Source organism: Geospiza fortis, unplaced genomic scaffold (genome assembly GCF_000277835.1).
Source record: "Geospiza fortis unplaced genomic scaffold, GeoFor_1.0 scaffold275, whole genome shotgun sequence".
Taxonomy (NCBI): domain Eukaryota; kingdom Metazoa; phylum Chordata; class Aves; order Passeriformes; family Thraupidae; genus Geospiza; species Geospiza fortis.
In genome coordinates this window covers 5734870-5749050 of record NW_005054341.1, presented here as the reverse complement: position 1 = coordinate 5749050, position 14181 = coordinate 5734870, and the positions used below count along the sequence as shown (strand labels likewise).

Genomic DNA, 14181 nt, shown 5'->3' with positions numbered 1-14181 from the left:
CTCTGGGCTGCACCGCAGGGTACGGCTGTGCCCGGGACACACGCTCGGCCCCGCGGTGGCCAGGGCAGGTGACACCTGGGACAGGGTGGGGTGGGTGGCAGCTGCTGTGGACTTAAGGAGGACGAGCTCCTACAAGATCCATGCACGAGCCAGGCTGGAAATGCCTCTGTTTTATTCTTCTTCAGCCAAATGCACCAAAACAAACCCCGAACCCCAGCACTGCTTGGCTTGGTGACACCAAACACTTCCAGGATACACCTGGCAGGGCAACCTTGGTTACTTGCAGTCAAGGCTGTGGCTTCACGCAGCGGAACTTTGTGCCACCTTCTTTATGACTCAAGGCACATGTATTGAAATAAAGGAAGAACATGTACAGTAACTTCAACACAACCCCATCATTAAGGCATACATTTTTCAAAGATTTTTCTTGAAAAAAACAACAAAAAATTTTTTTTTGTAATTTCCAGCATTCACCTTATGCTGTTTTATGACCTCTTCATACCTACAGTTTCAGCCTGAATTCAAAGAACCCCATCATTCTCAACCCAGGAGCTTGGGTGGAGCAGCAATATTGCCTGATTTTCATACACATCTCAATAGCTGGTGATCCTTTAGGAAGTCCAAACAAACCAACAGAGTTATCTTTCCTTGCCCTACAGCTGTCACAATACAAACATCAAATTAATCTTGAATTCTTTTGAAGAACCTGAGAACTGACTTAATACCTGAAACTCAGGGACAAGGACAAGACTTGACATGTGCCTCCTCCCTCCAACCATCACCATGCCAAGGACCAAGCTACTCCACATTGAGCTTTGTTTTTATGTTCATGGCCGCCAGCTCAGCCACGAAGTAGCGGAAGACATGGGGCACAGGGACAACCTCGATGGCATCCACCTCGCTGCAGACGGAGCAGGAGTACCTCCTGCTGCTGGTCACGGAGGCCTGGGACAGTTTCTCCAGCACAGGGGACGTCATGCTGCCGCAGCTCGTGCACACGTAGGCCACGGAGCCGTCAGAGCAGTTGAAGAGGCGGTCCTGCAGCAGGAAGGACGTGCCGTGGGCCAGCAGAGCGTCCCGCTCCATCTCGCCGAAGCGGATCCCACCTTCCACGTTCCTGCCCTTGACGGGCTGGTTGGTGACAGCGTCTCGGGGCCCCGTGGTCCTCACCTGGAACTTGTCGGAGACCATGTGGCGCAGGCGCTGGTAGTACACCACCCCCACGAAGATCTCTGCCTCGAGCTCCACCCCGCTGATGCCGCTGTACATCTTCTCCGTGCCAAAGAAGTTGTAACCCGCGCTGGCCAAAGTCTCACCGAAGTATTTCAGAGCAGATTTCTTCTCGGTGAAGGTGAAGGGAGTGGCATCGTAGGACACCCCGTGCAGGGCTGCTGACTTCCCTGCCATGCTCTCAATTAACATCCCAATGGTCATGCGGGAGGGAAAGCCGTGAGGGTTGAAGAGGATGTCTGGAACCATGCCGTTCTCTGTGAAGGGCATGTCCTCGACAGGCCACAGCTGGCTCAGGATGCCTTTCTGTCCGTGACGGCTGGCAAATTTGTCCCCAATAGTGGGATTTCGGGGAACCCTCACAGTGATGCAAGCCTTCTTGAACTTCCCAGTGCCACGGTCGTTGCTGCACAACCTAACGTTGTCCACAATGCCCACTTCCTTACTCCTGTGGAGGTGGAGGAACAATCATAGCAAAGGTGTCAGGTTTGATAATAATTTGTAGTTTCAAAAGGAAATAAAGCAAAAAACATAAACCACTTATAAAATGCCTTTGGACAGCTGAGAAACACCACTATTCTTCAAAGTAGTGAGGGAACTCAGACTATGTAAGGAAGCAATACAAAGGCATCTTCCAAGTGCCATTCAAGTACCACTTTCAGGTGATAGGGTAATGTGCCACCTATGATTTAAAATAAGAATCATTTCAACCTGGTTCATCTGGATCACACTTTGTATCTGACAAACTGCATCCCACTGCCATTTCCATTGTGTTAAGGCAGCAGCCCCTCTCCCTACCACCAATAAATTCACACCATACTGATGGGATCCCAAAATAAAGAACCCAATTCAGTTCTTCAGTTGAGAGGGAAGTGTAGAGCAGAAAGGGAAGGCAAAGTATGAGCTTTGACAAGCTCCTTGTTGTGCTCCTTCTATAGATGAGCCCTCAGCCTGATATTCCATGTACCAGGGGTCTGCTGCAGGCTTAATTGTTATCATGTCCACAAACAACCAGTGCAGGCAAATCACCAAAAAAACATCCTCCTGGGATAAGCCATCTCTGCAGCACACACTGGCTTAGAGAAAAGATGTGACACATGCCTGGGAGTCACCTACAGCATGAACTTCATGCTCTCTGTCACGCCATGGACACTGTTATGTGAGGAGAAAAGGGAACATCTGCAGGGAAAGGGCCAACTGCCCTCCCCATGGGGTGAGCAGAGCCAGGAGCGACAGGCTGTACTTACGGATAGTACACAGTGAAGGTCTCCCCTGTGTTGAGGTTCATGAAGCTGTAGAAGGGGTCCCCAGGCTGCAGGATAGACCCCACAAAAGGCAGTCCATCAGCATCCAGCTTCTCCCCAATGTTTGGATCGCCAGGCCTGATGCCAAATACTAAATTATCTCCCGCCCTGCTGGCTTTAAGGGAAAGGTCAATGCTCTCTGCCTTGATAACACTTCCATAAGCAAATCCTCTCTGCCAGGAAGATTTATTTACGATCTAAAAAGGAGAAACAAAAGGCTGTTAAAGACTTGCTGATAACTTCAAAGAAGAAAAGATTTACAAAGGCAAGCATCAGACCAAAATGGGAAAACTGCCTTATTAAAGTCTCCCAGTAAGTCACCACTCCAAAAAGCTCAAGCCTCACATAACCCCCGTATTTTTCAAAGCTGGAAGGCCATGGCCTTGGACAAACAAAGCTCTGCTCTACTCCCAGCACTTCCTGCACTGCCTGCTGTAACAACACAACCACTGTGCTGCTGAATCTGCCCAAAATGTGTGAGCACCAGCCCAGACAGAAAGTAGGGTCCTCTCAGCTGAGTATCACCCCTACTCCCAGTGCTCCACATCAAATTCCTTCACAGGACAGCAGGATTTTTCTCCTTCTGGTGGCTTACCATTGCATCTTCCATGTCATAGCCACTATAGGAGATGACAGCCACAATGGAATTGGTGCCAACGGGATAGCTGTCCATCCCATAATAGTCATACATGCTGGGCCTCACCAGAGGGCTCTGGGGGGTGTGCAGGTGGTACAGCTTGTTATCTGAGCGATCCTTGTAGTTGTAAACAGGAAACCCCATGGTCTGCTTTCCTGGAGGGAAGGAGGGAAACTTGGATTTATTCCTCCGTGTATCTTGTTAAGAAAAAAGCTGGAAATACTTACAAATTTAGAGGGATTATCAATCTTAACTCCCTTGGAATTTAATAGTTGTCCTAAGCCCAGCTCTAATTTTTCTATGAACCACAATACTCAATGCCTTTCACAGCATTTCATAAGGACTACATCTAATTTTGTTTTCTTTTCTGCAATTTCAAAATCCCCACTAAGGCTGGTGTGGTGTTTCTGGTTTTGCTTACTTGGGGATTTTTTTGGTGTGTTTACTTGTTTTGTTTTGTCATTTTTGGGGGGGATGTATGTGTGTCTTCCCCCCAGTGTTTCCCAGACTAAGGCCCATGTTATGTATTTCCAGGCCAAAAAGCATTTGTTTCTGCAGCCTAAATATCCTGGCAAGGGAATGGAGTTTTGAACAGTTATATTGCTACTTACAGAAAAATATGAGAAAGAAGTAATGTTTTAAGGACATCTTTCTGAAAATACTGTCAGAAATTCAATATACTAGAGGTATAAATCCTATATATACATGTTAAATACATATATTTTATTTTTATACATATAATTTTATTATATATATAATATATATTATATATAATATATACTATATATAATATATATATTATATATAATATATATAATATATATAATATATATTTAATCCTATCTTTGTATTGCAAATATGTATATATTCAATATACTAGAGGTGTTAATGAGGTGTTAATCCCTCTGCCCAGGGTCTTGCAGCACTGGGTAATTCAGCACTTACCCATCTGGCACTGGTACATGTTCCGTGGACTTTGGTTGTGGTCTGAGAAGGGAATGAGATTGGCCACCACACTCAAAATGCTGTGAGGGAAGAGTTCCTGGTGAGTGGTCACTCCAGGCACCACCTCTGACTCCAGTGTGGCCACGTTCATGAAGATCTGCAAACATCAAATTGGATAATGCTTGTACATTTCCATTTTTTAAAGGGAAGGAAACAAAACAAAGCTGTCTCCGATGGCTTTCTGTCCATTTCAGTTTTAGCTGTGGGTGTTGACTGCACTGTAGTGTATTAGCAAGAAAAATCAGACAGCTGATAAACCACCTATCACAGATTAGCTGCACGGAAGGAATCCTGAAATACAGAACTGCAGTAATGTGTCCTCCTTTTTGTCTCCCACTTCAATAGTTCCAAGTGGATGAGCTCCCCAGAAATCCACTGCTTGGCTGCCCAGGAGCCATTTGGCAAACACGATGTAACACAAGATGACATGGTACACACAGCACAGCAATCCTTCACTTCAAATCTTCACAAAGTTAATACCAAGTGCAGATCTGAAGATCTCAAAAAGATCTCTACAGTCCAGCTATGACATTTACCAGAAATCAATTTGCAAGAGTGAAAAACCCCCTTCTGTCACCTATTCCAGGTCTTCAACACAAGCCTCATCCTCAGCTCCTTCCATAAATATTTACCAAACCCATTTTCAATGCCAGGTACCTCTGTAACATGGGAATAGGCAAACCCCACCTGTTCCAGAGTCCCAATCCATTCATTCTTTCCATAGGACAGGTTTCTGACAGGCCGCACCATCCTGCAAGGGTTGGTGAAAATGAAGAGCCCAGGATACAGGCTGGGTTTTCCTGTCATTGGGATAAGGACCACTTCTGCCCGTGCAGGAAATCTCTTCTCTTGTGTTATCTGTTGGTGCAAAGAAATAACAATCTAGAAACACAAACCAAGTTTAACTAAACTGCATCCACCTGGTCACACAATGATAATGTCCATCACTGGTGTAGCCACTAATTTAAAAGCTACGGAGAAGAGTTCTTAGAAATACTTTTAGAAAAACCTCTACCAAAAAAAAAAAAGACAGAATATGTCTTATTTTATCTTGCCTTTTCCAAGAAAATGTTCTTTCAAAAACTGTAACTTCATAAACCAACAGATGAAACATATGGATTAATAAAAAAAGGTAACACAAAAGCACACTCCAATACTAATATACAGCCAAAGATAAATTACTGGGTCAAATTAAAAAAAAAAAAAAAAAGAAGCCTAAGAAGTTCCAAACATTCCTATTTTTGACCACTGCATGTTGAAGATGTTTAGCTAAGAAACATTCCAAACAAGACAACAAACCTTGAAACGGCGGAGAGTTTGTGCAATCTCGGGAGCCAGCTCCTGCTCCACCCAGCCCACCATGGAGCCATCCAGCACAACCCTGTAGCACTCTGAGTAAGGCTGGCTTGGAGCTGCATCAATGGGGGTGACACCTGTGGCAACACGGGGTTGATGGACAGAACAGCCAAAAAAAAGCAAACAAGACACAGGAGTTACTTCTGCACTTCTCAGTTCACACCTAGAAATTTTCCGAGACATCAAAAAATTCTCAGCAAAGCCATAGGCAGGTTCAATGGAAAATGAAAAACATTTACAATTTAGAATGTCATTGCCCTCCCCATTTTTCTGACTGAAATAAGGGTTCTCATTATTATTCTCTGATTACCTTCATTATTGAAGGTAATCACAAGTGAACTGCAGTTCAATTCAAGTCATTACAAAGTTACTGCTTAGTCCAGTTTCTCAGAGCTGTGAGAAATTCCTTGTGCAATTCTTTGTGCTTCAGTGAACACCCTCACACTACAGCACACAGCTGAGAGGCACTGACATTGAATTTTACAGGCTGATGTGCCTGTACAAGCAATGTGTTATTTACCACTAAGCAGAAGCCCAGCAAGTACAGGTCAAACTTGATTTCACTTCCCAACTGAGCAGTGTGCTGTGATGCTGTGTGAAGAACCCTTCCCAGGCACGGGGCACTTCACTAAACCATCAGGCCAGTGAAACATACCCAGGGAACATAACAAAGGTGGGATGTCTGTCACAGGCACCATCTCAGTGACAATTTCACACAGAGCTGTCATGTGGTTCATCAGCCCACAGGGCTCTCCATCTGGGGTGTCCACAGGGCACAGGAAGCCCCAGGATTCGGGCAGCAGCTTGCGCACAGTCGTGGTTCTCATCTGGGAGAACGCCGCCCCTCTGTGGATGCAGCGGAAGTGGGAGAGGTAGCGGATGAAATTCAGCTTGTCCCCCACCACACAGAGACCACTGGCCTGCAGCATGCCCAGCCCTAGGGAACAAAGGGGAGACTTATGGCAGGAGCTCATCCAGCTTTAAGAAACACGGATGATGTTACAAGACAGTTTCTTGTTTTTCACTGACAACCCCTAAAGATGCTCACACTGTATCCCAACAAGGCAGGTGCACGTGCGCAGGCAACTCAGTGAGCTGTAAGAGACCTAGACACTTTAAATTCCAAGCTATTCCTTAAAATCTAGTTCCTTTTACAAACATGAGGAAGTAACTGCCAGTGAAGTGAACAGGAATTTGCAGCTATTATGCTTTACCAAAATTCTACAGGTTTTTAATCTAATTTTATTCTCTAGTGGGCACTCCATTACAACACTGTCATACTGGGCACTTCAGGGAAGCATCAGATAAATCTGAATCTACATCAGCAAACCAGTTTCTCTCCATTTAAGCTCACGTGACTAATGGGGCAGTTGGGATTAAAATAATGCCCCTTCTCTGCATTGCACCTTCTAAGAAGAAATAATATTTGGGAAAGCAAATTGAATTATGGTCACCATTTTGGACAATGCTAAATTTAATTTCAACTATTCATCTGGGTAGAGGCTTTGCTTTCATAATTAACCTGTTCTATACCATGCACAATGCCCTTGCTTGTACATAAAATCTTGCCTTTTTTCCTCAACTATCCCTTTCTTCAAACCCCTTTTAGCAATTCAGCTACGGTGCACAATGTCTGCCTACAAGCAGTTGTTTCCAGTTAAGAGCTCAATTTTACGTTGTTCCTCATTTTGTTTTACAGGAAAAAAGGAAAATAAAAGGTCACCTTAAGCCTGCAGACTTACCTGTTTTAGACCTCAGGTTACCAGTTGCAAGGAGATACTCAAATGGCTTGGTGAAGTCTGGTGCCAGGGTGAATGCCTTCACCAGGCTGTCTGTATTTAGGCTGATATCTGCCTTTTCTGCTCTTTTCTCCAAAACAAACCTAACAGATTGCAGCCAGGTTTCAAGCCTCTCCTACGGTTTAAAAGTGAGAGATTTAAAATTAAAACAGGACAGGAGAGGCTCAAATTAGAACATCAGTTGCACATACCACAGAACTCCTCTGAAATTAGCAAGATGGACAACTTTTAAGGAACTGACAGTTTTCCAGACTTAGTTCCAACACCGACTTCATTCTATCAAGATGCTGATGGTATATGTCAACACAGAACTAAAAGGAAAACACCCACCCAACAGCTTGGCAATCACTTCCACCCAGAATGGTGATGAGTCTGGCAAATGAAGTACAATAAGAGAATTTTATAAAGCACAGACAACCCAAAGCAGAAACTGTTCCTACCATCTGACTACAAGGATAACTCTGTATACAGCGTACACTGTGCCTACTGCATGCTTTAGACTATTTAGGATCTTAAGATTTAAAAAAAAGAGGCTGTTAACTCACTCCCTTGCTGATCTGACAGCAAGGGCTAGGCAGGAAAACAGCTTTTTCTGGTTCCTGGTAGCTGTTTCTCATAGCACTAAAATGCTTCCCCAAGTTCACTTTCAAACCACTCAAGTAGTAGAGAATTTTTTACAGGCTTTCAACAAAACAATGCCAAAGAAAATTCTGGCTAAAGGGGAAAACAAAGATTATAGAAATATGTAATAACACAGGGAAGTATCTTATTTGGGGATGAGAACTACTATTCCATAGTGAATTTCATGGGACAGTCAAGCTTCTGAACATAACTACTCTCCTCCCAGCATCCTAAAATGGTCCCTATAAATTCATCCCTATAAACTGAATTGGAATAGACTAGTAGTAAGTTACCTGCTTAAGTCAGAAGCATGTTAGCAACATTCTGATCTGTAAAGAAATGTAAAAAGATGTGGGAGCCATGAGCTTACCTTTAAGAACATAAGGAAAAGCTGTCCTGGGGTAAGCACCTCGTGATTCATAAGACTGTCTGGGTTATCTTCCATGCATTCCCCTTTGGCAAAAGCATAGAGTTTCTGGGTCATCATACAGAGCAGGTAGAACTTTTCAGTTCTATTGGTCAGGTGAATACAGATACAATTGCTGAAGGAAGAGAAAGAAGAAGGACAACTACCATGATCTCTTCACGCTAGCTTCATGTTCTTCAAGTCTCTCCTAAATAATTGTAAACCATTTTTTTTAAATAAAAGCCTAACAAGGCGAGTAGATATAAAGTACAAAATATTTCTGTTAGCACTATCAGTGTCCTGTCACAGAAACTCCAAACCTCCACTGCTATCAAACCATGTATGGAAAACTGTGGGCTGAGCAACAGTCTAGCACAAACAAAAAAGCAAAACCACATCTAATTCCTAAAGCTGGAGGAAGAGCAAACACCTACTTTAACACAAGAATGAATTTTTTAGTTGAATGCCTGCCACACTGACAGTCTCAAAGCAAATTCTTCCACTGCTTTCTAACTTATCTCATGTAAGAAGATTTTAAAGCATTTCTTTTCTGCCATTTTAAAAGATAAAAATTATTCAGAGTTGACAGAGATTGTGTGAAACCAATAATAAACTGCAGTACTTCTGTTCACCAAATGGATCCTCAAGCAGTCACAGAGCTAGCTTTAATCTTCACTTCCTCAACCTTTGTGTCTTTCATCAATGACATCACAAAAATGCCATCTAAATAAAAACTGTCACCCTCTTGTGCAACTGTTTTGGGAATACTTGTGTCAATCCATTAAAACACACATCATCGTAACACTCTCACACATGCCTATAAATTCAACACAATGACACTAGATCCCAGCCACATACAGACCTCAGAATGAAATCTGCAGCTTGTTCATTGCTGTACCACTCAGGCAGGTTGAGTTTCACTCTGAAGCTCTTTCCCAGGTAGTCCAGGACGTTTTGCTGTGTCAAACAGCCAGCATCCACCACTGCTCTCAACATCTCAGTGACACAGTTGGCATAAAAGGTGTCATCTTCCCTTCCTTTCACCAACTCTTCAAAAATCTGGTAGTCTGGGAAATTAACCAATGCCTGAGAGACAGAAGTTTATGAGATCAGAAAAATAAGGTCATAACAACATCTGTCTACAAAATACAGCTAAAGAACTAAGGCTGTATACTAACCCATGATTTAGGTTTTCAGTGCTCTAGAAATGTCCTTCCACAATGAAAACTGCAAAATGCTGTGGGGTTGAGATGCTTAGAGAGCAATGCAGGGGATATTCATACACTGATAATGATCTCCATCCAGACCATTCATTAGAAAAACCCCATAAAACCATGAGTGTGTGACTCTCCCCTCATCTCTTGTCCCTACAGACACTTCCTCTGCTGCAGAGTGTTTGATTAGTGTTGCACAGTTTGGATGACCTTTCTCCAATCACTGAAAATACTCCAAGGGGAATTAGCTTCTTCTCATTACTTAAAACAAAAATGCTTTGCAAAACTTCTGTGTTCATTCAATACAAAATGACAAGCATTTATTGCTTACCTTCAGAGCAAACCCCAAGGGGAGGAAGAACAACTCTTTGCGAAAAATGAAATTCAACATGACACAGCCATTTTCCAAGTAGTGAAGGTTCATATTTATTGCAGTATGCTCATCCTTGACACAGTGCATCACCACCCCTGCAAAAATCACAACATCAGCACGAGCTGCACAAAACCAAGCGGCTGCATCGCTGTGTCATGTCCAAGGAGTGTGAGACAATTCATGAGAGAAACTTTGGTACTTGATGGCTGAGAACATTGGGCACATCACTCACTTCACTGCCACTTCAAATTAAAACTCAGCTCTTAGCTAAAGAGGGTTGTGTGTCAGGACAGCCAGCACATGTGCTAAGAGGCTTGGAAGATGCACAAAGTTTTTAAAGAAAGACCCAGGCCTCGGTTATCCTGTTTGTAACCTTTGGTTGTAGGACAGAGTAACAAACAATTATTGTTCCTAATGGCACTCTTATCTCTGTGTTTGGGTGGCAGTGCAGCAGCAGTGCTTCCTGGTCCAGCTCTACACTATGATCTGTAGGACAAAGAAAAATAAAACAAAAAAGGATCATCTAATCTGGCACTGCCTTGAAATAAACTAGAGTGGAACAATAGTGTGTGCTCAAGCACCATGGTCCAGTCAAATCAGCAACTGGCAACACCTTAGTTTAAAATGCTATTTAACATTTGCTGGCTTAATTAAATTTTAAACTGGTTTTACTGAGTATATATGACAATGGGAAAGTGCAGTCATGAACCTAGTTTACTCTGCTTCACAGATATTAAATCTGCCACCATGAAGTATGGACAAAATCAGTGAAATTATTTATGTGGATTACACTGACTTGTACTGAAGGTGATGTTTTAGTTACACCTTCCACACAACAAAAGGTGGCAAGTACTGCAAAGCCTGGAATAAAATCTCCTTGCTCCTCATGGGTAGCTCAGACAGCTCCCACAAGGCAAGTCCCTGCTTCTTGCTTGTGGCGTGTTTACCCTTTATTCTTATATGCAGCAAAAAATACTAACATTACACAAGAACTACAAAACAAAACAAGAAAAATATTAACATTGCACAAGAACTAACAAAACAAACTACCAAAATTCAGCTACAGATGGTCATTCCTGTTTGTCCTCAAGCAGTTGTTACTAGGATGCTGCAGGAAACTGCTGAGCTTACCGTACTCTGTGAAACCAGGGCCTCTGTTTTTCCACTTGTGTCTTGCCATTGCGAGGGGGAAGTTTCGCCTGGGCATAATCAGCATCCTGATTACTTTTTCTAAGCCATTGATTATAAAGTAGCCTCCCATTTCCTGGAAGGAGAAAAATAATTTTAATACATTTAGAAACTCAGAATCGGCATTGTGAGTAAAAGAAAAAAATGCCTGTACTATAAACAAAACCCAAACATTTAATGGGAAATAGCAAGACATGATTCAGCACTGCTTTTAGAAAGGCTGCACTCCTTAGATTTATGAAGTCTAATTGTGGCAGAGTGCAAGGAAAAGGATGCATGTTCCACAATTTAGAGGAAGAAAAAACCTTTGTGATCAATGGAACATATCTGAATAGCTGCCATTAACTTTTTAAAGTAATTTAAAAAGCTCTGAACTTCTCACAGTGAGTTTATAAACCAGAAGGATTTTCAGAGCAAAAGATCTCTGTCTGGTCACACACAAGCTCACTTTTCTGATTTTCTTTTGTAGTTTTCTCTGTCTTTTTTTGTGAGTTCAAAATGCAGTGCTAAATAAGTCTGTATTCAATTATAGACAGCTAACGTGCTACTGGGGAGACAGGGAAAAAGCTGCAGAAGACAACTGGGAATGGAATTGTCTCTTTCAATGACTGTTCTCCAAATCTCTCTCTCCACAGAGTCCCCTTCACAGCACTCTCAGTTGCTGTGCAGCAGCTGAGAGGTTCTATACCTAAACTGTAGGTATTGACACCAAACAGATGCCTGTGCACAAGAACAGCCACGGCTGCCAACTTCTCAAGCTGCTTCATCGAGCCCCCATAAGCAATCTGCTTTCAAGAGAAAATGGCAAGTCAAACTAGAAACAAAATATCAATGTTCAAGCCCTGCAAAGAGAAGGTGACCTGACAAATGGCTCAGGTAGAACACAGACTTTCCTGACCCTCAAAATCCCCGTTACCTCTTCCTCCTCATGGTGCTGCAGAAGGTCTTGTGGAGAAAACCCACAGAGGTTGCACAATTTGGACTTGACCATGATTGGAATATACCCTAAGGGCTGTTTGATAGTCCCTTGTGGCATGTCATTCACTGACCAGCTGATGTCGGCCTAAAACAACACAACACCAACAGTAAGCAAGTTAAGCTGCCCTTTTAATGTTTCCTGCTATACCAACTGTACCTTTCATACAACCACAAGCAGTTGGACAGACTTGTATCACTGTAAAATGGCAGCAATAATAAAAAAAAACAGTAGATACGTGCATAAAGATTACACTCTGGGGAGCAGTCAACGTGGGTTTACAGAAGAAAATCATACAAGTCTGGAGTCAGGTGAAGAAGCTGCTGGCTGAGTGAACAAGGTTGGTCTGGCTGCCTTTGCCTTCCAGACCCTTCAACAGAGCAGCCTGAATAAAAAAAGGCAGCCAGAGGACAGGAAAGGAAACTTCAGAAGATAACGCTTAAAAGCAGAAGAAGACAGCAAGCGTCCACTGAAAAGACATCCGCACTACAGGCCTGACAAAATCTTTCCTTTCTTCACTCACCATGTTCATGAGTGATCTGAAAACCAAGAAAGAAAAGCATGCAGGAAAGAAAATTTATGAACAAGTTCTGGCAGTGTGTGTGAAGGAAAACTGTGGGAGCAAAGAATCCTAACTTTACATGCAGAATGATGGGCTTTGAAAGAGCTGCTGTCCTGCAGGAGAGAAACACTGGCACTGCAATACAGGAACATGGGTTTAACATCTGGCAGCAGCAAAAATGAGTAAAATGAGTCTCAGAAATTACTGGAAAAAGGAAAGGAAATGCTACTGTGCCCCTTTAAATCCACAGGGCAGCCTTACACGGGGACTGCTACAGCCTGGTCTACACCTGAAGTGATGATAAAGGGTCTACAGCTGCTCAGCAGACTGGGGCTCACATCCCACCCTGGGGCAGTGGGAACGGAGGGAGGAACATGGAGTAAAGCAGCACGGTGGAAACAGGCAGTGATTACTGACTGTTTTCTGCTGTGCATGGGCAGGGAAGGGCAGGGGTTAACCTGTCCCAGCACAAGGCAATGCCTTTTCACACAAGGCACAGCAAACTGTTCTAACTGCTTCAAGCGTTCAAAAAATAATTAAACAGACAATGGGAAAAAAAAAAAGAGATGGGAAATAATTCAGGTAAGAAAAACAAAATCAGCTGTAGCTCAGGAAAATCTAAGATCCACTGGGAATACAGCTATGAACAATCTGCACTGCCCCACTTTCATTTTCAGATAAGGTATTGCACTTAAGAGTGGCTTTTATCATGGCAGGGTGTATAGCTTCAGAGAAATAATAATTAAAAAAAAAACAAAAAAGAAAACAAACAAAACCCATGAAATTCTGAGCAAGCACTCCTTTGCACCAGGTGCCTCACATAAACAATCAGCTCAGACACAACTACATCATTTTAATAGAAAACGGCAATGTGCAATCCTTTCACACTGCAAAGGAAAATATTTGCGGGGGATGCTTCCTCTCCAGGCAAATTTCAAAGCACTTCACAAAAACCATGAACCTGTAAACAGGAGAGATTTACAGCTCTGGCCTTGTGCATGGGAGCAACGCTGCTTTTGAAACCTGGATTCCTGCAGAAACAAGATCTGAATTATGCTGCTCTCTGGGATGACAGAGAGCAGCATAATAACAAGGTTTTCCAAGCCGGCTGGCTGCTTGCAGGGAGAAACGGGAAAGAAGGGCAGCGGGACCACGACAAGCTTGGTGTGCGGGGAAAAACAGCGAGGCTGCACATCATCAACACCCCAGAGCCGCGGGGGACAGCGGATTCCTGCAGAAACAAGATCTGAATTATGCTGCTCTCTGGGATGACAGAGAGCAGCATAATAACAAGGTTTTCCAAGCCGGCTGGCTGCTTGCAGGGAGAAACGGGAAAGAAGGGCAGCGGGACCACGACAAGCTTGGTGTGCGGGGAAAAACAGCGAGGCTGCACATCATCAACACCCCAGAGCCGCGGGGGACAGCGACACGCGTGTGCGGAGCCTGGCTCGGACAGGGACACGCGTGTGTGGAGCCGGGACATGGACAGGCGTGTGTGGAGCCGGGACAT

General features: G+C 43.5%; 1 protein-coding gene across 1 annotated transcript; it reads right to left on the bottom strand.

Annotated features, from left to right (window-relative positions):
• Positions 1–155: 155 nt before the first annotated feature.
• On the bottom strand, positions 156–12190 carry POLR1B (RNA polymerase I subunit B). Its single transcript, XM_014307697.2, has 13 exons — positions 12050–12190; positions 11077–11209; positions 9904–10040; positions 9221–9444; positions 8323–8494; positions 7275–7446; positions 6188–6469; positions 5476–5609; positions 4864–5034; positions 4117–4273; positions 3130–3326; positions 2478–2731; positions 156–1678 (listed from the first exon to the last, which is right to left on the bottom strand). Exons 1-13 carry the CDS (start codon positions 12167–12169, stop codon positions 799–801), a joined length of 3033 nt encoding a protein of 1010 aa, XP_014163172.1. The 5' UTR covers positions 12170–12190; the 3' UTR covers positions 156–798.
• Positions 12191–14181: the final 1991 nt, after the last annotated feature.